General features: G+C 61.4%; 1 protein-coding gene across 1 annotated transcript; it reads left to right on the top strand.

Annotated features, from left to right (window-relative positions):
* The first annotated feature begins 2,216 nt into the window (after positions 1-2,216).
* On the top strand, positions 2,217-21,859 carry LOC144267128 (syntaxin-binding protein 2-like). Its single transcript, XM_077820873.1, has 19 exons — positions 2,217-2,253; positions 4,744-4,793; positions 5,740-5,821; positions 6,422-6,498; positions 7,469-7,547; positions 8,282-8,385; positions 9,529-9,677; positions 10,010-10,094; positions 13,008-13,138; positions 13,282-13,389; positions 14,387-14,444; positions 14,953-15,018; positions 15,745-15,825; positions 16,162-16,300; positions 17,635-17,741; positions 18,272-18,361; positions 20,595-20,680; positions 21,086-21,243; positions 21,780-21,859. Exons 1-19 carry the CDS (start codon positions 2,217-2,219, stop codon positions 21,857-21,859), a joined length of 1,767 nt encoding a protein of 588 aa, XP_077676999.1.
* Positions 21,860-22,145: the final 286 nt, after the last annotated feature.

Here is a 22,145-nt window from a genome sequence, read left to right as displayed (position 1 = left end):
AGACATGGACTTTCATTCACCCTGCACTGAATTGCAGCCACTTCTGGAGTGGAGCATAGTACCTGCATAACAACACACGGATTGCTCGCTCAGCACGGAAATGCAGATACCTCTGGGGTGGAGCGCAGCAGCGTATCATAGAACATGAGGGTTGGAAGGGACCTCAGGAGATCATCTAGTCCAACCCCCTGCTCAAAGCAGGGCCAATCCCCAATTTTTGCCCCAGATCCCTAAATGCACCCCCCCTCAAGGATTGAACTCACAACCCTAGGTTTAGCAGGTCAATGCTCAAACCACTGAGCTATCCCTCCCCCCCACAACACAATACAGGGATCACTCACCTGGCATTGAAATGCAGACAGCTCTGGATGGAGCATAGCAGATGTGCCACAGCACTCAACAACACTACACAGGGATCACTCACCCAGCACTGAAATGATGCCACCTCTGGGGTAGGAATGCAGCAGCTGTTGAACAGCCACAGAGCGACACTCCTCACAGTTTAGAGCAGGATGTGAAGAAGACTCTCACTTCCATTCGAAAGCTCTGGGGGAGTTCACAGAAACAGACCATGCTGTTAACCTGAGCTGAGCAGCAGCCAGGACACAATAGATTGGGTCTGCACTGCGGGTAACCAGACAACAGCTCTGCCATGAGGGATTCGTTCTGATTGACGGAGGGAGGGATGGGGCAGGGAGCCAGTCAAGCTTGGGGAACAAATTCCTTCTCCAGGATGCTTTGCTCCAGGATCTTAGAGCCCAGGCTCTACGGCCATTAATTCCTGCACCACCCAGCCGGAAGGGAAGGGCTGGGGAAGGTCTTTGCACTCCACATGTCACAGGAGGACAAGGCAGAACGAACCATGTCACAGAATGAATCAATTGCATAGCCTGGACTAGAACCCACGAATCCTACCTGCCAGCTCTCTGCTCTAACCATTAGACCCCACTCCGCTCGCAGTCAGGATAGACCCCAGGAGTCCTGATTCCTAGACACACACGCACACACACACGTTTCTCTAACCCAGTGGTTCTCAACCAGGGTTACGGGTGCCCCTGGGGGTACGCAGAGGTCTTCCAGGGGGTACACCAACAGGCTACACAAAAAGCTTTAGCGAAGTCAGGACAAACTAAAATGTCATACAGACAATGACTTGTTTATACTGCTCTGTATACTGTTGGATGTGTTTTGTTATAGGATTATAGTCTGTTAAAATATGTGTATATTAAATTCAATACGGGGTTTGTAAAGACAGAGCAGCAATCCAAGATGGCGTCTGAACGGCCATCTTGTGACCGCCATCTTGTTGTTTACGGTGATCATGGCCCAGTCATAACTGGATCCAACCGGTTTTTCCCGCCATTGGCAGCTCCCAGGACAATTTTACCTCAGACTGTTTCCACCCCGGCTGGGACTGTACCATGTTTTCCCGCCACTCCGTGCAGGAAGGGCCGGGACTGGCTGAGCAGTGGTACAGTCCGTTCCCTCCGGCCCTCCCCGCCCCCGGCAGCGCTGAAGGACGCCATTCCCGACGGGGCGAGACGGGCAGAGGCCGTTCGCTCCATTCGACCTGCTCCTGTTCCTGGGTTCAACACGGGGCCTGGCTGAGGGGGGCTGGGTGGAGGGGGGGCGAGGGGCCTGGCTGATGGGGGGAGGCTGGGTGGAGGGGGGACTTGCAGCTCACTGGGGGGCCCTGACTGGAGTGGGCTGAGGCCCCACTACCCCAACCCGGTCCTCGCTTTAACCCTGCCCGAGGCCCCCGCCTCCCTCTGCGCCCCACGTGACCAGGTGGGGGTTCAGTGGGGACCTGCGTGGCCCTGTCACCGGTCGCCTGCCCATTGGTGCCCAGGGCCAGCCCTCGCAGCGCCAGAAGTGGGGGGCTGCGGCGTTCGGCCGTCTTCAGCCTTGCAGACATCGACCCGCCAGCACCCCAGTTGCTTTATACTGAAATCAGTCACTGGGGGGGCTGGGCCCGTCCATCAGTGACACTAGGGGGGGCTGGGCCCGTCCACCAGTGACTGATTTCAGCGTCGCTAGGGGCTGTCGCCCAGTGTCACAGACACTCCCCAGAGCATGGCAGGGAGAGGCCAGGGCGTGCCCAAGGTCAAGAGCAGAGCCGGGGCAGAGCCCAGGAGTCCTGACTCCAACCCCACCCCGCACACAGCTGAGTCCCACTTCTACCCACAGGGCTCGAGGGGACGTGGCAAGAGGCGGAGATGGCCCCGTCCGGGCTGAAGGCGGTGGTGCGCAAGAGTGAGTGCGGAGCCGGGGGGTCTGAGTGCGGAGCCGGTCGGGGGCAGGAATCTGGTTGGGTGTGGGTCTGGGGGGGCAGGGCCCAGTTGGGGGGCCCTGGGAGGGGCGCTCCTGGGGGTGTCTCACCCTCGGGGAGGATTAGGAGTCAGTCGGAGCAGAGAGCTCCCCCCCACCTGCCTGTCATACACCAGGAAGGGGAGGAGGCTGTCTGCCCCACCCCCAAGGGCTGCCCCCTCTCATAGGAGCTGCACTTTGCGGGGGCGTCATCGTCGTCATCTCTTTCCATCAGGATGACTCCCACCAGGGCCGGTGCAAGGATATTTTGTGCACTAAGCGAAACTTCCACCTTGCACCCCCCCCGCGGCCCCCCCCCCGACAACCGCTGAAAACTAGTAAAGTTAGCATTATAAACAGCCTGTCAGAATGGGTAACGGCTGCGCGCGAGGAGAAAAATGACATCATAGCCGCTTTGTAACGTAGTGAAGCAGTACACTTCTGCCCGGCCCCAACACAGAGCTGGCGTAGGCGATAGCTATAATGTAGGAGAGAGCAAGTTAAAGCCTTACACTTCAGAAGCCCAACCCACTTCTGTTACTTCAGAAGCCCAGACCCACTGCTGAATCTCCAGCCCAGGCTGCAGTGGACGGGGCCTGTGGCTAAATCCAGACCACAGACTTGGGGTTTAAAAGACTCTTGGAAAGTGGATTCAGTTCTGATATTCCATGGTTGCCCCCAGAACTGGGACAGAGCAAAAGTGGCCCACAGTTCAGGACGGCCGGTGGTGCTAATAACCCTTAGCTCTTCTCTTAGCTTTTCCTCACTAAATCGCACAATTAGGAGGGCCTGACACGTGACTTTTGAATACTTGGGGTGGGCCATACTGCCCTGGTTCAAGAGGGGTCTCTGAACAGGAATAGCAGGGGGGTGCGGGTCAGGAGTGAGGGGCATCTGCAGAGCCGTTGGGGGGGGGGGGGACCCAGGACTGGAATAGCTGCGGGTCAGGAGTGAGGAGCACCGGCGGAGCTGGGAGTGGGTGGTAGCCCAAGGCTGCCATAGCAGGGGGCTGCGGGCAGGAGTGAGGGGCACTGGCAGAGCTGGGAATCGGGGGGGAGCAAAGGGCTGGAATAACAGAAGGCTGCGGACAAGAGTGAGGGGCATCTGCAGAGCCGTGAGGCGGGGAACCCAGGACTGCAATAGCTGCGGGTCAGGAGTGAGGCAGAGCTGGTGGGGGACAGACCAGAGCTGGCATAGCAGAGGGCTGTGGACAGGAGTGAAGGGCACTGGCAGAGCTGGGAATGGGGGGAAGGAAAGGGCTGGGATTGCAGGGGCTCCAGTCAGTAGTGAGGGGCACTGGCACAGCTGATGGGGGCAGCGCAGGGCTGGCGTGGGGAGCTGTAACTGCAGTTCAGGGTCAAAATGCCTGGGCGGAGTTGCGTGGAGAAAGCAGGTTCATGTCTGCCTTCACCATGTCTGGATCCAGGCTGTGCTGCCGGCCCCTTACCTTGCACTAGAGCTCCACGTGCCCTGCTGAACGGGGCGTCCGCATGCCACAGGTGTAAAGGAACTGCAGGAAAGCAGCAGGGAGGCCAGTGCGTCCTGGTGCAGAATAGCTCATTAGGACCGAGCTAATCACTCATTAGGACCGAGCAGCCAAGTCCTGATGGGCTAGAGGTGGGGTAGGGAGAGGCATTGCTTGAGTTATGGTGGAAACATAGTGTGTTGGGCAGTGCACTCACGCACACCAGCTACCGGGAGTGGGAGTGAGAGTGAGAGTGAGAGCACAGGTCAGGGTCGTGGGGCTATTGCCCTACAGGGCCAGCCAGAATCAGGTGCTTCGTAGGGGTAAAACAAACAGATGTAGTATGGTAGCACCCAGGAGCCCCAGTCATGGACCAAGGCCCCATTTTGCAAGGCGTTGTACATTATTCATTAGGTGTATTACGGTAGTGCCCAGGAGCGCCAGTCATGGATCAGGGTACCATTATGCTGGGCACAACAAAAAGATGGTGCTTGGCCCAAAGAGCTGACTATCTAATTGCTTAGCTGGGCCGTGGAAGGTGCCCAGGAGACAGGCCGGCAGTTCTCTGAGCGGGGCATGCCTTGGAGGGGTTCTATGTGCAGGACTCAGGATTTGAAGTCTTTGTTGTGTTGTTGTCCCCCACACACTGTAGAGGGTCCCTGGATCCCCTCCAGTCAAGAGGTGCTGGACAGGATCTGTTCTCTTGCTGCACGGGGCCAGATCCTTAGTTCAGCTGTGCTCGTATCCAGCCTGGCAGAAAGGAAGAGGGATCAGACCCATGGCCCATCTAGCCTGTCACCCCACCACGATCGCCGACTGGGGGCTCGGCTAGGAGCACATCGCTAGCTGGCCTGAAAGCAGGCTCTGAGCCACTTCCCTGAGGGGTCCTTCCACCAGCCAGTGGGTACTGGCTCAGGGCACAGCCGTCCCATCCGAGCCCCACCACTGATCCTCATCTCTTTCACTCGCAGAGATCCTCAGCGTTGTCCTTCACAGCGTGAAGAAGGAAAGAGAATGGAAGGTAAGCAGGCCGAACCTGTTGCCCTGGTGTCCCCCTGGGGATATGCTGTATCCATATATCATGCTCCTCCTCGTCCAGCCTCTTGAGATTCATTAGGAACCTGAGCTTTTCCAGGCTGGATCAGATCCCTGCTCTGTCTAGCCCATCATCCGTCCCCAGCTAGGCTTGGGTATGTCTGCCTTCCCACTGCGCTGGATCAGACCCAGCTTGTCCAGCTAGCCCCATATCTCCCCCCCACACACACCGGATCAGACCACTGGGACCAGTGAATCAGCCTGGGTGGGAGGAGGAGCAGGAGAGTGCCAAGCATGGGGGCAGTATGCACCATTGGGCAGGCAGGTTATTGAGCCCCCGGCATGGACTGGGCTGGGGGATGTGGAGCAGCGGGTTAGGCCGAGGGAGCATTCGGCACGGCAGGAAGGTGGTGGAGATGTTGGGCCAATGGCCTACAGGGCTTTCCTAGGGGAACACGGAGACTCCCCTCGTTCCATTTCTCTGTGCCCTGATCCTGGTTCTGTCCGAGGGCTGGGGAGCGGATATCTGGTGGATCGGAGCAGGGGACTGGGAGCTAGGACTCCTGTTCTGCCCCTGCCTCTTGCACTCACCCTGTCACCTGGGCGAAGAGGCTGATCTCCTCCAGTCTAGGAGGATGGAACCATTCTGAATGGCCGGGTGTCCCAGGTTTGTCTCCTACATCTCGTACCAGCCACTCTGCTCGGAGCCGCTCTCCCTGTAGCTCCTCACGCAGTCCTTAGCACGGTCAGCTCAGCAAAGTGCAGGCTTGGTACCGGCCCTGCTGCTCTGCTGTGAAAGGGCTGTGGAAGGGCTCTGCCATTAGCAGTCGCTCTGCTCCCTTGGCTGTGCTGTGGATGATGATGGTGGGCAGCTGGGCTCAGGGCAGTGACTAGTTCATCCGAAGTGGAGCGCTCCCCTCTCGCAACCCCAGGTGCTGATCATGGACCACCCCAGCACGCGCATCCTCTCATCATGCTGCATGATGTCCGACATCGTAGACGAAGGCATCACACGTGAGTGGCCCCTCCCTCCAGTCTGCTCCCCCCGCCAGGGCTCCCCTCCCCCTTGGATACACCTCACAGTCAGGGAGTTGACTTGTCTACATTCACGTTTGCATCTAGTTTCCCCGCTTTGCAGCCCCCTAGACGCCCTCCTTGCTATCGGTACCTTCCCAGCCAGGTCTAGTTCCCTTAGCCCGGCACTTTCAGCCCGTGGAGCCTCTTCACCGCTTTTCTCAGACTCCCGCTAACTCCTCGCTGCTCCTCCCCAATGCTGTGGGCAGGGTCCTGGCTGGGGAGGGCGAATGCTGGCTCCCTGCTTTAGGGTGGAGGAGCCCTTGGGGTTGAGGGGCACAGAGCTGAGCCAGCACTCTAGCGGGGTGCCCCCAGCACAGTACAGAGGGCCATTCCTTCCCTGCTCCATACTGTGGCAGCATCGCAGCCCACGGCCCCACATCAAAGCGGCTGCTGCATTGTCGCCTCTGGAATGCCCCGGCCTGCTGCCAGCCAACATCTCTGTGCCCCTTGGCTTCCCCTCCCCACATCCTGGTGGAGAGCGGCTGGGGCGGGTGGCTAGGACACACTGACCCGCGCCCAGTGTCTGCTCTCTCCTAGTTGTGGAAGATATTAACAAGTGCCGGGAGCCAATCCCCAGCCTGGAGGCCGTCTACCTGCTCAGCCCAGTGGAGGAGGTAGGAGCTCGGGCCTGGGGCAACTGGATGGGGAGCAGGGGAGACCCCGGGACAGCTCCTAGTGCTGCCTGGAGGTGGCGCTGTCCGGGGGGATGCGCAGCACAACGTCAGGATGGGAATGGGGCCAGTCAGGGCTCCCCAAGAGGCTGCTTCCCCAGAGCTGGGCTTCATGTTCTTTGCCACGTGAGGCACAGACTGTCCCCCACACCTCTCCGCAGTGCAGTCCTGTGGGGGTTGGATGGGCAGGTGCAGCAGGTGGAGAGAGGCGACCTCAGTTGAGACTCAAAGCGAAGGAGACTCGCTGAGGCAGAGGCTCAGGGAGCAGGGGCTGTTGGGGAGGAGGCTCCTGCATCTGCAGCAGGGAGGTGAGTGGAGGGAGACCAGGGGCAGGGGGCGCTGGCAGAGCAGGGTGAAGCCCAGAACCCGCAGGGGCTGCCCGCGGAGGGAGCACTGTAGGAGAGGACTGCGAGCTGGGGCCTTGGGCTTGGGACAGGGCAGCCAGGTTCTCACCTGTCACAATGGCCGGTCGAGGGGTCTGAACAGGTTCCAAACACCCTGCCAGGCTAGCTGGCGTGGCGAAGCTGCAGGTGCCCAGCATGGCGCCCAGGGAGGGAGGGGGCCCTGATGGTAGTTGCCTGGGATTGCTGCTCGGCCGGCTGTTCCCTGGACACTGCTCAGAGCCCACTTAGTTCAGCAGCAAGGCAATGCCAGGCCTCATCTGTGGCCGGGCATGGACACTTCTGTGCCAGCAAGAGATGTGGCTGGGCCCTGAGGATGTTCCGGGCACATGGGCACAAGCCCTGCTCCAGGCAGGGAGGGAGCCCAGAGCCAGGGGGGTGAAAACCAGCCCACCTCCCGATGGCATCATGCTAGGCCCTGAGTCCCCAGGGCCTGGGCATGGGCTGGGCCATCTGAGCAGCAGGGAGGGGCCTCGGCAGGTGCTGACAACCCCCATCTCTCCACTTTGCAGTCGGTGCAGGCTTTGATCAATGACTTCCAGGGCACCCCCACCTTCAACTACAAGGCAGCTCACGTCTTCTTCCTCAGCTGTGAGTATTGGGGGTCGGGGGATCCTCCAGCTGGGAGCCTGGGCAGCAGCACACTGGAGCCTGTGGGTGGGGGGTCTCTCTCTGCCGGCAGGCCAGTGCACAGCACCCCGATTATGCTCTGCCCTCCTGCAGGGGGATGCAGCCCCAGCAGGCGAGACCGAATGACCCCACCTATCCCTTCCACCCCTTTTCCCCCACTGGCCTGCCTCCAGCCAGCACGGCTCACAGACACCTGCAGCGTGTGCCCAGAAAGGCGGCCTCTGGCTACCATTCCCAGCATGCATTGCTCCATCAGTCCCAACTTGGTGGAGGGATGGGACACCACCAGAATACCCAGTGAGTCAGGGTCATATCTGCTTCTCCCCATTACAGCGGCAGGGGGAGCCCAAGTCCCCGTTCCTCCTTGTGCATCATCCTGAGTTGTACACTCCGGTCACTCAGCCCTGCGGGGGGGCTGAGGGCAGGGTGTGAGACAGGGGCTGCATTGGAAAGATTGTGGCTCCCCCTCGCTACTGATGCTGCAGAAGGCGAGAACCCGGCATGACTCTGGTTCGGGGGGGCTGGACTCATCGTTGACTCCTGTGTGGCCCTGCTGGCTTGCCCAGGTTCCCCACAGGCGTGCAGCACTACTGCCCCTGCTGTGCCTGTCCTGGCCCCGTCCGTGGGGGCTGGCGCTGTGCTGGGGGTCCTGAGCCCTGTGCCTGTCACTCCCACCCACTGCCTTTGCCTTGCAGCCTGTCCTGAGCCTCTGTTCAAGGAGCTGAGGAAGTCACGGATCACCAAGGTCATCAAAACCCTCAAGGAGATCAATATGGCCTTCCTGCCCTATGAGAGCCAGGTGAGGGGTGGCCGGGCTTTGGAGGAGCAGGTCCGCGGGGCGGATGGTGACGTACGACACCACACCCTTATTGTTTCATGTGGTTTGGGGGGGGAACCTTTCCCTTCTAGGGCCCCGGGTTTGACGCCAGCACAGGGCAGCAGGGACTAGCTGGCTGCTCACACCCTGTGAGAGGTGGAATCGCTGACTTGCACCTGGTGGGGATGGTAGATGTATGGGGGAGGAGGGCCCTGCCTCCCTGGCTTTACCAGCTCTTACTGATGGTTTATACAAGGCCTGCAAGACAGTCCGATACTCCACACGCCTGCCCTTTACCCAACCACCCCATCCCCTCCTTGTGTCATCAGTGGATTTCCCCCCTCCTGCCCCTGAGGGGCAGGACTGTGGTGTCAGCCCCATTGCATTGATGGGGAAACTGAGGCACAGAGAGACATGAGCCTGGGCTACACACAAAAGCTTTGTTGGTATGGGTTTGTTACAGGGACATGAGAGAAAAAATCCCCCCTGTAACTGATGCAGCTGTGGTGGCAGAGCCCCTGGGTAGATGCCGTTACGCGGGCAAAGCAGTCCTTTCACCACTCTAGCTGATTTCGTCTGGGGTACCGGTGCCAGCTGAGCCAAGAGAAGCTTTGGCTGGTATAAGCTGAGTGTCCGTCAGGAGGCTTTGCTGGCTCACCCGTCCCGTTGCGCCAGCAAACCCTTCATGGGCCGATACTGTTTATTGGTGTCCAAGCACATTTGTTCCAATGGCTCGTTCTGTTCGGCCAGTGAAATAAGCGACAGGGGCAGACGCGCCTTGATGCCGGGTTTGCCCGTGGCTATGCTGGGGCTTTCGCCAGACGAGAAGCGTCGCCAAGCCCCCTCCCCCAACATTGAGGGCACCTGGGAGTCTGCAGCCAAGTAAGGACCTGAACCTGGGGCATCTTCATCCCAGGCTGGTGCATGAATCTCTGGCTCGCTATCCCTCTACCACAACAGGAGTGGCACTGGCAAAGGGATCTCTCCCTCACTAGGGGCTTGCTACAGCTCCACCAGGCTGGCCTGATCCAACAGCGCATCTTAGGGGCGCGGTATGGGACACAGCTGGCCTGGCTGCAAGCAGTTGGCACCGGGGTCTGATCTCTGCTCTCCCCCGTCCCCGAGGTGTACTCCCTGGACAAGCCAAAGACCTTCCACAACTGGTTCAGCCCCTACCGCTTTTTCGAAAAGAACAAGCAGCTGGAGATGCTGGCAGAGCAGATTGCCACATTGTGTGAAACCCTGGAGGAGTATCCAGCCATCCGCTACAGGAAGTGAGTGTGCCCAGGGGAAGGGGTACCCAGCTATCCCCTATAGGAAGTGAGTGTGCCATGGGGAAGTACCCAGCCATCCTCTTCAGGAAGTGAGCGTGCCCAGAAGGAGAAGGGTACCTGGCCATCCGCTACAGGAAGTGAGTGTGCCCAGGGGGAGGGGTACCCAGCTATCCCCTATAGGAAGTGAGTGAGCCATGGAGAACTACCCAGCCATCCTCTACAGGAAGTGAGTGTGCCCAAAGGGCGAGGGTACCTGGTTACCTCCTACAGGAAGTGCATGTGCCCCTCGGGGAGGAGCTGTTTCTGACCTACAGGGTTTGTCTTTGCTGCAGGGACCATGAAGATAACTTCCACTTGGCGCACGCTGTGCTGGCCAAACTCAAGGCGTTTAAGGCATACGAGCCCAGCATGGGAGAGGTGAGCGAGCTGTGTCGGCCACACCCTTGCCATGGGACAGAGCCACGGGGGAGCACATGAGAAGTAGAAGGAAGGAGGAGTGATTTAGAACCTGCTCGGAGATCCTGGCGGGGGGAGGGGTGGGGTCTAGACACCCTTGGAGATCCTGAGGGGTTGGCAGAACAATAGCATTCCCTGTGTGGCTGGACTAATGGCCCCAGCCCTTCTCTAACACTGGCTGTGGGCAGATCTCAAAGTGCTCTACAAAGGCTAGTGTCCTTATCCCCTCTGTATAGATGGGGAAACTGAGGCACCAACTGGGGAAGTGTGTGCCCAGCACAATCTCTCTGTTTATAAACAGGGCAGTTCGGTCAGAGAACTAAGCTTCGCACACAGAGCCTCTTCCACACCTGGACACTCCTGTCTGTGTGTGCTCCTACACTCATCACCATGGTATCACAATCTCACTAATGAATTCAGCCTCCCAGGGGAGGCAGGGTGGCCTGTGTTACAGATGGGAAACTGAGGCATACAGGGAGTCTGCCAGAGCAGGAATAGAACCCAGCTCTCCCGAGCCTTAGCCACAAGTCAGCCCTGGCCTGTGGGCTTCCCCTAGCTCCTGCCATCCCCGTCCCACCCCCAGCAGAGGGGAGCTTCAAACCCACCCTTCCCTGGATTCTCACACGGGAAACCCAGTAGCTCCTACCCCCCTAGGAGAAGCAAAGTGATGTAAAATCCAAGGCCTGCCCAGATCTCTCCCTCCTGTTGCCTCTGCTCTTGCTTCCAGCCTTTGCTGAGCCGCTGGGAGACTGTGCACCTGTGACCAACTGGGAATGTTTGTAATATCTTTTATGAATCTGATGCGTGCCTCAGTTTCCCTATATATTTCCTGGCTTCTCTGGCAGGGGGTGAAGGGGAAGGATTCTCGGGGAAGGTAAGAGTCATGCCGGGGGTCGGGGGTGTCACCTCCCTGTCTTGGTGAAATGAAGAGAATCCAACACAGATCAGCCTGGGGGCCAGAAAGGCCGTGCCGGCTCCAATGGCTCCTGGCTGGATGCTCCCAGCAGGGAATTGGAGCAGGGCCCCCAGCTCGAGAACACAGGGTTGGGAAGGTTTGAGCTGGGGGATGAGTGCGGGAAGCTGGGCGCTCTCGCCTGAGAACTGACCAAGGTCAGGCCGAGGCCTGGTCTACATGAGGCAATTGGGTCGGTGCCGCTGCGTCTCTTGGGGGTATGGGAAAGGTGGAGTCACTGAAGCGGAGCAGCGGAGTGGTTTACATGTAGACAGGCCCTGAGTGAGAGACCCGGAGCTGAAAATAGGTTTCTCTGCAGCTCGGCCAGGCTCTGGGCTGACCAGAACGGCCTCTTGCTTTAACCTTCAGTGGCCTGGGCTGCCCAGGCTGGGGTCCAGGTGCCTAAGAAACCCAACTGTTCTGGTCTCCAAAGCCACCCAGCCCGCGGTCCTGGCACCCTGGGGCCTTGTCTGCACTAGTCCCTCTTGCCTTGATGTTTCCCAGCAGCCAGCCCTGAGGGGTAGCTGGCACAGGCAGTGCTGTGGCACCCACCAGTGCACTAACCACCCCTCTGCTCTGGGCAGGGTGGGGTGACTCGGTGGTTACGCCAGCCCCCATCTGTACTCGGGGATCCCTCCAGCAGAGCCGAACTGGCAAAGGGTGTGAGTAGAGTCCCGTGGGGGGTGGGGGCTGAGCATAGCAACCCATCCAGGCTGGGTAGGGCTAGAGGGGAATGATGGTGCCAGCTCTGGGTTCATGTCCCTGCTCTGCCACAGACTCCCTGTGTGACCTTGGGTGAGTCACCCAGCACCTCTGGGCCTCCATCCCCCTCTGCAATGGGGTGACAGCCCTGCCCAGCCCCACGTGCATGGGGGGGCAGGATGCAGCAATGATAGTGCTACAGTGGTGGGGGACAGATACTCCTCCAAGAGAGGCGCTCCCCCGTCAGCCTCAACCCATTTACCCAGAAGCTGTGGAGACCTGCCAGGCGGGTGGGTGGGGGCCGGTCCGACGTTCTGCTCCCGAGCGTGGCTGAAAATCGGGCCACGTACTGAGGTGGGACAGTTGGGATAGCATCAGGGGCTGTACGTCCCCACCTCACCCACCCCTGACTGTCTGTGCTACCCAGCAAAGAGCAGAGGCAGCCCCTTGCCGAGGTGCTCCTGGGTGGGCTTGGGTTCCACTGGGGCTGCTGGAGCCGGTTTCAGAGCCGTCTGCCATGAGAGCGCAGGGCTGGTCTCCTATCGCCACCTGCTGCGCAAAGAGGGCAGTGCATGCTGATCAGGCAGGAAGCGGGGGCTGGGCCAGCCCCCCCATGATGTGGGTCTGAGATGCTGACCATTTGAGTGGTCTCTGTCCAACTGGATGCTGGGGGGCCACACAGGCTGGGACTGGGGAGCTAGAGCTTCATATGGGGTCCCAGCTCAGATGCAAGGTGGGGCATAGGGATAATGTCCTGTCGTTCCCCTCTGGGACCTTGTATCAAAGAGTCTCTGGGCCTCGTGTTGGTTAATGATAGACTAGCCAGGCCCTTCTGGTGTAGTTCCCCCCGTCCCCACACAGCATATGGAGCAGGGGGCAGTCAGGGAGCTGCCTTGTAAGGGGCATGCTCCCGTTGGTGGAGAGGCACGAGCAGAGAGCATGCTTGGGGGAGGGGGGCATTGCTATTTGCATGAGGGGTAGGTAGCCCGTCCCTGCAGGGGGGCGTTGCAGTGCAGCTGGTCAGGGCAGGACCCCAGGGCACGTCCCAGCTAGCTTGGGGGGTGTCTCTTGGCTTCCCCCTGGGGTTGGGGGCTGGGCCACAGAGAGGGTGGGTAGTGAAGTTTCAGGCCACCAGGGCCCATTGGATTGTGCCGTGTAAGCCAGGCCAGGAACCCTCTGCCAGAGCAGGAGGTGACGGGTTTCTCTCTCCTTTGCCCCAGGGCCCCGGCAAAGCCCATTCTCAGCTGCTGATTGTGGACCGAAGCTTCGATCTGGTGTCCCCACTGCTGCACGAGCTCACCTACCAGGCCATGGCCTACGACCTGCTCAGCATCGAGAAAGACACCTACAAGTAGGGCCTGGCTGCCAGCAGGGGTCGCCCCGCACCCCTCCTCAGGCGGGCTGGGGGGGATGTGGCCCAGGCACCTGCACTGCTCCGCAGCCCCCACGCTCGGGCGAGGGGTGCCGCAGCCTGACCCCATCTCCCCCCTGCAGGTACGAGACGACGGGCATCAGCGACTCGCAGGAGAAAGAGGCGCTGCTGGACGAAGACGACGAACTCTGGGTGCAGCTACGCCACATGCACATTGCTGACGTCTCCAAGTGAGCGCGCTCGGCCCTGCCCCCTGACACACACCTCCATGCCCTGCCCATCCACTGGACATACCCCCCCGTGCCCCACCCAGGGCCAGGACCCATCCCCCCCCCGGACACACCACTCCGTGCCCCACCCAATGCCAGGACACCCCTGGACACACCCCTCTGTGCCCTGCCTAGTGCCGGGTCTTGCTACTCCCCCCCACCTTCGGCACACCTCTCCCCTCCCCACCCAATGCTGGGACCCCCTACCCCCACTTTGGCACAGCCCTCCCCTCCCCGCCCGCTGCCAGGACTCCCTCCTTGGACACACCTCTCCCACCCAGTGCCAGGACAGCCCACCCCGTTGACACACCTCTCCCCCTCTTTTCCAGTGCCGGGACTTCCCCCATCCTCCCCTTCAGACACACCCCTCCCCTTTCCTTCCCACCCAGTGCTGGAACCCCACTACCCCTTGGATACACTCCTCTCCCACCCAGTGCAGGGACACCCACCCCCCGCAACACACCCCTCTCCTGCGCAGTGCCAGGGCCCGCCCTCCCCTTCCCACCCAGTGCTGGAGCTTGTCCCTCAGACATACTCCTCTCTGAGTGCTGAGACCCCCTGGACCCAGCCCCTCTCCCCAAAGGACCCCTGAGCGCTCCCTTCCAGATCCACTGTCCACATCTCCTCTTGGGGATCCGCCTGGACACTGTCTTCCCCCGATCCCAGGGTCTCCCCATGCACCTTACAGCTCCCTTGAGTGAGTCCCTCACCGACCTCCTGCTGGGCCTGCTGCTGCCCCCAGGCCCCCCCAGCAGGGCGCCAGGAGCCCCCAGAGGTGCACTGAACTCTGCCTTGGGGTAACTTAGGAAGAGGGTCTCCCCCAGCCTGCCTGAGGCTCTTGAGGCAGAGAACCCTGGTGCCTGTGGGGCGGGGGCTCCATCCCCTGTAGCATAGGACAGGGTACCCCCTACCTCCAAGGCAGTGCCTGGCTCCGTCCTGACCCCTCTCCCTGCTGCAGGAAGGTGACGGGGCTGCTGCGCACCTTCTGTGAGAGCAAGAGGCTGACCATGGACAAGGTGCGGCAGGGGTTGGGGGGAGCGATTGGGGAGTTCAGGCCGGAGGGACAGGGGGACCCATCCCACTGCCACTGATGGGGAGGGGAGGCTTCCCTGCTGCCCCAGGAGGGGTTGGCGGGGGCGGGGGGGCTGTCCCATTGCTCCCAGGGTTTGCCTGTAAAGGGCTTAGAGGTGTATGTGGAGTCCCCTGCCCCCCAGCCAGAGCTCTGGAGCTCCCCACAGTGGGGGAGGGCAGAGGCCCATGGGGCGGGGTCAGACAGCAGGATCGGGACCGCGCAGGGAGAGCTGCAGGGAGCCAACGCTGGCATCTCCCTGGCCCGCTGCTGCTTTACACCTTGAGGGGCGCTCGGGTTGCGGGGCTCCTGTCTCGCTCCAGCTGGCCTGGAAAGGGCAGGTCTAACCTAAGCCGCAGCCACGCATGGCCTGAGTGACCCGCCCTGCTGCCTCTGCCCTGCAGGGGGCTCCAAGCGCTGGGAGCGGCCGGGATCTCACCACCGCCTCCCTCCAGGCCAACATCGAGGACCTGTCCCAGATCCTGAAGAAGATGCCCCAGTATCAGAAGGAGCTGAACAGGGTAACGGGGCTGGGCTTTTCGTGGGCAGGGGGCAGGCCATTCAGTGGGGCTGATGGGAGGGGCAGGGTGCTCTGTGGGGCTGGTGAGGGACAGTAGGGACTCTCTTGGGGGGCAGGGCACTCTGTGGCACTCCGCTTTACTGCCTGATGAGAGCTGCTGACCTGTCCCGTTGGGCAGAGCCATTTTCCCCCCAGGTGCTGTGTGGCACCATGGGCAGCAGCCTGCCTGTCAGTGCCCAGAGCTGCCACGTTAGCCCCACCCAGGGCAGCCCTTGGGTAAAGCCCGTGCCTTGCTGCTGCAGCTCTCGGGAGGGGGCCTTGGTGGGCTTCCAAACCAGCCTATTGGAGCCACTCCTGGTGCCACTGAGCCATGTGCCAACAGAAAGCTCCTTGGCACTGGCACAGGTACCCCGACACCTGCTGATCTCCAAGCCCCCAACCTCATGGTGACTAACAGAGAAGCCGTGGGCTGTTTTGGAAGCTGCTCCCTCCTCCTGATCCTCCCCTCCAGCTGCCCCACTCCACCCCAGAGGTGGCTGCACATCAATCCCTATATGGCAGCCCTATATGGTGGCTGGGCAAAACAATCCCTATATGCTCGGCTTCTACAGCCAACTGGGGCTGCCCCTCTGGCCGAGGGGCCCTCCCTGTGGGTTGGGAGGTGCAGGTGCTCTGGACCAGCCAGTGATACGGTGAACTCCCCCTGTGCCCCGGTCTCTCCCCGCAGTACTCCACGCATCTGAACCTGGCCGAGCACTGCATGCAGCACTTCAAAGGGACAGTGGAGAAGCTGTGCAGCTTGGAGCAGGTGGGTCTGTGGGCAGAGCCTGGCTTGGGGCAGAGTCTGGCTCATGGACTCAGCCCGGAGAGAGGGGTCTCAGAGCTGCAGGCTCACTGGAGCCAGGGTCAGCCCGCCCATGCAGCACCAGGGGTGCAGAAGGAGGACATGGGGCTCGGGTTACTCCCTGGGGGCCAGTTGCTCACCCCAGAGGGAGCTGACCCCAGGGAGGAGGGGGCCCTGGCACGGGGTAGGCGAGCTGTGGGTCAGGGGGCCGTCACATCTCCCATCCTGCTGCGTGGGCGGGAGGAAGCAGAGTGGCCTGACCTGGGCCTTGTGTGTGCGCCCCCTTCCCCCTGCCCCCAGGACCTGGCTATGGGGACGGACGTGGACGGGGAGAAGATCGAGGACCCCATGAAGATCATCTTGCCTGTCCTGCTGGACCCCAGCGTGCAGGCCTACGACAAGATCCGCATCATCCTGATCTACATCTTCCTGAAGAATGGTAACGCCACAGGCCTGCAGGGGGAGCACTGCGCGGCCTGCTGCTGCAGGGGGGTGCTCCTGGAGGTGGGGCCCAGGCCTGTGGGGCTGGTGGGGAATAGCACTGCTCAGACTGGCAAGCCCTCCTGCTATGCAGGGCGCCCCCTGGCCAGCCGCTTCCCAGGGCCTGTGTCCAGCCTGGCTCTACAGCCCTGTCTTCCCTCTGCCCACCTCTCGGTGCCTGCAAGCCTGCCAGTGCGCCACGCCCATGCTCCCATCTGGGGTCAGATCTGGGGTCAGATCTGGCGGCCTTTGCTCCCTGCTACTGTCTTCCGAGCAGTGTCCACCCTCCATGCTCCCCCAAGCCCGTTCTCTGCAGGGAGGGAGGGAGGATGGAGACACACACCTGGAGCAGTCCCCCAGCCCGTTCTCTGCAGGGAGGGGGGACTTCCCTCCCGTCCTGCAGGCTGTTCAGATACCATGTTGTGTCTCTGAGCCTCCTGCAACCAGTCCCCTGCCCACCCCTTGTGTCATCCCTGCAGCAGCTCCCTGCTTCTTGCTGCATCCAGCCCCATCCCCAAACTCACCAGGGTCTGGGGAACCTCCCTGACCCTGACACTTGGCACAGTCCCTCTTCCCCCATCGGTTCTTATCCCATGCTGGCTCGGTGGGGCAGGGCCCTGCTCCGGGACCCTTCCTGTAACCCTGCTCAGGCACTGCCCCTGTGCCCATTGCTCAGGCCAGGGTGCCCTCATGTGGCTCCTCTGGCTGCCTGGCTGCCCAGTTTCCTGGCCAGGGGGCGCTGTGGAGTTGCCAGGCCTCTCCGTCTGCACTAAGCAGCAGTAAATGGTTTGGGGGGGCAGGGGTGGGGCACATTGCCCTCCCTCCAGCTCAAGGCCTCACAGCCTTTAAGAGCCAGGCCTTGGCTCTGACTCTGCACCTGACTGGCTGCAGAAGGGGGAGCCCAGATCAGGGGGATGGGGGCTCCCATTGCACTGCCAGGGGGAACTAGAGAGACCCCTGACCCCAGCGCCCGAGAGAACCTGTTGAGGGAGGAGCAGCAAGAACCTAAATTCGATCATTAACTGTGTGGGGTCCAGTGGGTTAGAGCGGATGGTGCTGGGAGCCAGGACTCCTGGATTCTATCCTCAGCTCTGGGAGGGCAGTGGGGTCTAGTGGGTTAGAGGGGGGCTGGGAGCCAGGACTCCTGGGTTTACCCCCAGCTCTGAGAGGGGTGGGAAGAGCAGGATCTCAGGATCTGATCAGGGAACTAGGACTCCTGGGGCCACGGACTCATGTGCCTGGGCTGTGGGTGCGTCCCGGGGTGCTAGCGCTGACCTGTCTCTCCCCGTGAAGGTGTGGACAAGGAGAACCTCACCAAGCTGATCCAGCATGCCAACATCCAGCAGCAGAGAGACATCATCAACAACTTGCAGTTCCTGGGCATCTCTCTCACGCCTGGGGTAAGGGACTGGGGCCAGGGGCCAGCAGCTGTACCCATGCCAGGGGGCAGATCTGTGCTGCACAGGGGAGCCCAGGCCATCCTGGAGATGCCCCTCTATGGCAGTGACCTACTCCCAGCACAGAGGTGGCCTCTGTCCCTGTACAGTGGGGTGACGCCCTCCCCATAGGAGGGTGACCCCCAAGTTACTCCCCATCTGGGGTGACTTCTTCTGCCCTGGCAGAGGATACTGGAAGTCAGGACCTCAGATAGCCAGCGAGCTGGAGCTGGTGACCACTGCTTGGGGTGACCATGCGGCGAATGGGGGGAAGCAGCTCTGTTCTCCCATCAGTCTCTCTCTCTCTCTCTCTCTCTCTCTCTCTCTTTCTCTCTCTCTTTCTCGCTCAGTGATCCATTCTGTTCTTTTCTCTGCCTCTCCCCTGCCAGCCTGGCTGGCGCGACTCAGGTAGGCCGCGCTCTCCCTGTCTGCCCCCGTTCCCACCCCGCACCTCCTCCCTGCTGCCTCTCACCCCCTCTCCCTTCCTCCCCCAGAGCAGGCAGCTGCAACCGGAGAGGAAGGTGCGGCTGGAATCCAGCTACCAGCTCTCCCGCTGGACTCCCATGCTCAAGGACATCATGGAGGTACCGGGCCATCTGCTTCCTGGCCTTGGGGGTGGGGTTGCAACTGGCAGGCTGGGCCCAAGGGGGAGGGGTTGGTTTGGGGTCAACCATGTGTAGAGCCCTGCATATCTGCGCACCATTTCTGCGGATAGTGGATCAGCTGCAGATACAACCGTGCAGGGCTCTACTCCCCAGCAGCACCTGGCCCGTGGCATCCGGCTCAGGCAGCCTGGGGGACGCAGCGCGCTCGGGGCCGCTGGCCCGCAGCCAGTGGCTGGGCGACAGGTCGGAGTCGGGGCTGTCCGGCACCCACTCGCTCCGTCGCTCTGCTTCCTGTCCAGCAGCTCAAGCAGCACCAGTGTCCCCACCAGCTCCTGGGCAGCAGGATTTGGGATTGGAGTGGGTGGGGCCCCAGCGTCCCACCCCTCCACCCCACTATGATGCAACATGCTCTGCTGCTGCTGTGTACTGTTACTCGTGACCCCCCCAAGAGGGCACGTGACGAGACACCCCTTCACCTAAGCCCCCACCCCCTCCACACTGCCCCTTCTCCTCAAGACCCCGCCCACACACTGCCCCTTCTCCTCCAGACCCTGCCCCCTTCACGCTGCCCCTTCCCTGCGAGACCTCTTCCCCAACCTCACTAGCTGCTGCCGGTGAGGATGCGGATACAGGTAAAAGGCGGCTTGTGGATCGCGGGCTGATGCACATCCACACTTTTGTATCTGTGCAGGGCTGTAGCCATGTGAGGGGCTCATCAGAGAGTCCTCTCCTGCTGCCGTCCTTAGGGGTCTTAAATCATAGACACGAGTGCAGGGGAGTTGTCTTACTCGGTGCTGAGATGCTGCCACCTCTGGGGTGGGCCATGGGCGGTTTATACAGCGGTCCCTCACTGGGGCTGAATTCTTCCTAAGGAGTGGCAGGCAGCTCTTAACAGCCGCCCAGCAGCGCTGCCCGAGAGTCTAGGGCAGGAGGTGATCAGTGTGTGGGGCTGGAAGTGCAGGGGATCCAGGCAGCACACTGTCATGACTGGCACTGGAATCTGAATGGCTGGCAGGGTCCTTGGCCTAACCTCCAGTGAGGAGCAGCTGTTTGACGCTCATCTAAAGGATGAACTCCTGCAGCACAGTACTGGTCACGCCCCCTGCAGACCCCCGCCCCGCCTGCTCTCTGCAGTACAGCGCCCCCTAGCACTGCACTGGGGCAGCACTGACTGCCAGGGGAGAGTGCCCCCTGCTGAGCCCTCCGCCTGCTCCCTGCAGTACAGCGCCCCCTAGCGCCGCACTGGGGTCATAGAGCACCCTCTGCTGACTCACTCGCACCCCCCAGCACCCAGTAGCTTTTCCTTAGAGGTCTCCTATCCAAGGACTGCCTGGGCCCAAACCTGCTTAGCTTGTGAGAGGTGACATGGTCACTCCATCCCCTAACCCTTTCAGGGGGCTGAGCCCCTCATCGCCCTGTCCTGTGGGGCACTCCTCAAGGGGGTGGGGGGGCACACTTAGTTGCCTTCAGCCTACTGGCTTGGGGCTCCTCCAGGCCAAGAATTAACCCCCCGACCGGAGCTCCTGTCCCTGGCAGATCACAGGTGGGAGGCTCCCAGGCCCTTGTTCCAGCGTTGTGACGGTTCCTCCTGTGGGATTTTGGGGCAGGCAGTTGCGGTAGCCTCAATCCCACGCCTAACCCAATGGGGGTGCCCCCTCTCTGCGCCAGCCACAACTTGGCAGGCCTTAAGCTTCCCTGTACAAGTCAATGCAGCAGACTAATGTAAAAGCCCCTATTATGTGGCATAAGGATGTATCATATCCTGGGCCCCCTGCGTGCCTGGGACACACCTCATGGAGCAAGAGGCAGGGCCTGGATCTGCCCTCAGCAGGAAAGGGGCACTGAGGGCAGCCCCCTGCCTCTCTCCCCCCACCCCCCAAATGAGGGGCCCTGGATCTGGCTGCAGGAGGTCTCCGCCCTCCTCATAACGGTGGATGGGTGGGGAGTTCACAGCAGGGCACTGAGCAGCTGAGGGGGATGTGCGGAGATGGGGGGGCATCACTGGAGGAGTCAGCGTTTTCTTTGCTGGCTCCCCATGCCCGCCCTGGAAAGGGGGCCCCAGGCTGCTCCCCCCAGGGACTGTCAATCATTCAGTGAGGAGCCGTCCCAGCCCCTCCACCCCAATGGGGCCTGGCTTGGCCACCAGATCCGAGGTTCCTGCTGCTTGGCCCCTGATGATCTGTCCTCCCTCCACCCCCCCACCCCCTGCCAGGACATCATTGAGGACAAATTGGACAAGAATCTGTGGCCCTTTTTGTCAGACCCGGTCCCTACTACCAGCTCCCAGGCTGCTGTCAGGTAAGGCTGAGCCTGGCTGGGCTGTGGGTGGCAGAGCCCTGACACACACACTCCAGAGTGTAGGAGCCTCTGTGCCTGGGAGAGTGTGGTCAGGACCCTGCCCTCTACGGGGGAGGGGATGTCCAAGAGCCTGGAGCCCTGGAACCCTCTTACCATGTACCCCGCACCCCAGCAGTCCCTCAACACAGCAGGGCCCAGGATGGAGGAAAGGGACTGGCCGAGCTTTAGACAGACCCCCAGCCCAGCGCAGGTGCCACCCTCCCCTACTCCCTCTTGCCTGCTTTGGGACTCCTGTCCCACTCCCTTGGGCAGGGCCTGCCCCGCAGCCTCCTCCAGGCCCTGCCCTTCCATCTGGCATTCCCTCAGCGAGCCCCTGGTATCCACACTGCCCCTCTCTCCCCGCAGCGCCCACTTTAGGCATCGGCACAAGAACAAGCCAGCGGCCGAGTACCAGACGGGCCCGCGCCTCATCATTTACGTGCTGGGTGGGGTGTCCATGTCTGAGATGCGCTGTGCCTACGAAGTGACTCCGGCCATCAAGGGCAAGTGGGAGGTGGTGATCGGTGAGTGGGGCGAGTCCTGGGGGAAAGGGCGGCTGGAATGCCCAGGTCAGGGAGAGTTGAGACCCCCTGGGAGGGGGAGACCCTAGAACTGCCTGCCCATCACCCACAGGGCTCCCATGCTACCTTCTGTCCTCCCACACCCAGGGGCCTGGGAACAGATGTGCTTGCCCCACATGGCCTGTATCTAGCCGCCTGATCTCCTGGCCTCTGTCTCCCCAGGCCTCTCATTGCCCAGGGACCATGTGTGGGGGCCCAGTCAGGCACCCCCAGTAACTCCCATAGGGATATGGCTCACCCCCTGCACACACCCCTCGAAGACCCAAGGGTGAGGAACACTGTCAGCGCGCGGATTTTTGCCTGGCTGTGCAGGGTACAGCGGCACGAGGGGTGCAGTGCCAGGCCAAGGGGGATAGGAGACAGTCCCTCCCCCCCTGCACTAGAGCAGGGTCCAGCTGCAAGGATGGGGGTGATGGTGATGCCAGCCACATACCTGCCTCACTATGCCCACCACTGCCAACCACCTCTCTCTCCCCCAGGTTCCAGTCACATCCTGACCCCCAAGCGCTTCCTGGATGACATCCAAACCCTCAACCAGCTGGACCCCGAGGAGGCCTAGAAGCAGCCCCCTCCCCCCAGAGACTCTGCCCCCCACAGTTTGCTGCCCCCAGCTCCACCTGCTCTTCTCAACAAGGCACCTTCCCCCCTACTCTTGGCTGCGGTGTCAGTTCTTGGGCGGGGGGAGGACCCCCAGGCTGCTTGGCTGTTCGGGCAGGGGACAGGCCAGGCTTCCTCCCTCTGGCACAGCCTCTAGGGCCGTTACCCTTTGTGCCCCGTGGCCACCCTGCCCCCGATGGGGTAGGAGAAGAGTCAGGCTCCATTTTCTACCAGCTTCAGCCATTCCT

The sequence above is a fragment of the Eretmochelys imbricata genome, chromosome 1, assembly GCF_965152235.1.
Source record: "Eretmochelys imbricata isolate rEreImb1 chromosome 1, rEreImb1.hap1, whole genome shotgun sequence".
Lineage (NCBI taxonomy): Eukaryota > Metazoa > Chordata > Testudines > Cheloniidae > Eretmochelys > Eretmochelys imbricata.
Note: the sequence above shows the minus strand (reverse complement) of the source record. Positions and strands in the feature narration are given on the sequence as shown.

Coding starts and splice junctions, on each gene's coding strand:
- LOC144267128 (XM_077820873.1), top strand. CDS start 2,217: ATGGCCCCGTCCGGGCTGAAGGCGGTGGTGCGCAAGA. Junction 4,794..5,739: donor AGAAGGAAAGAGAATGGAAG/GTAAGCAGGCCG, acceptor TCGCAACCCCAG/GTGCTGATCATGGACCACCC. Junction 8,386..9,528: donor TCCTGCCCTATGAGAGCCAG/GTGAGGGGTGGC, acceptor CCCGTCCCCGAG/GTGTACTCCCTGGACAAGCC.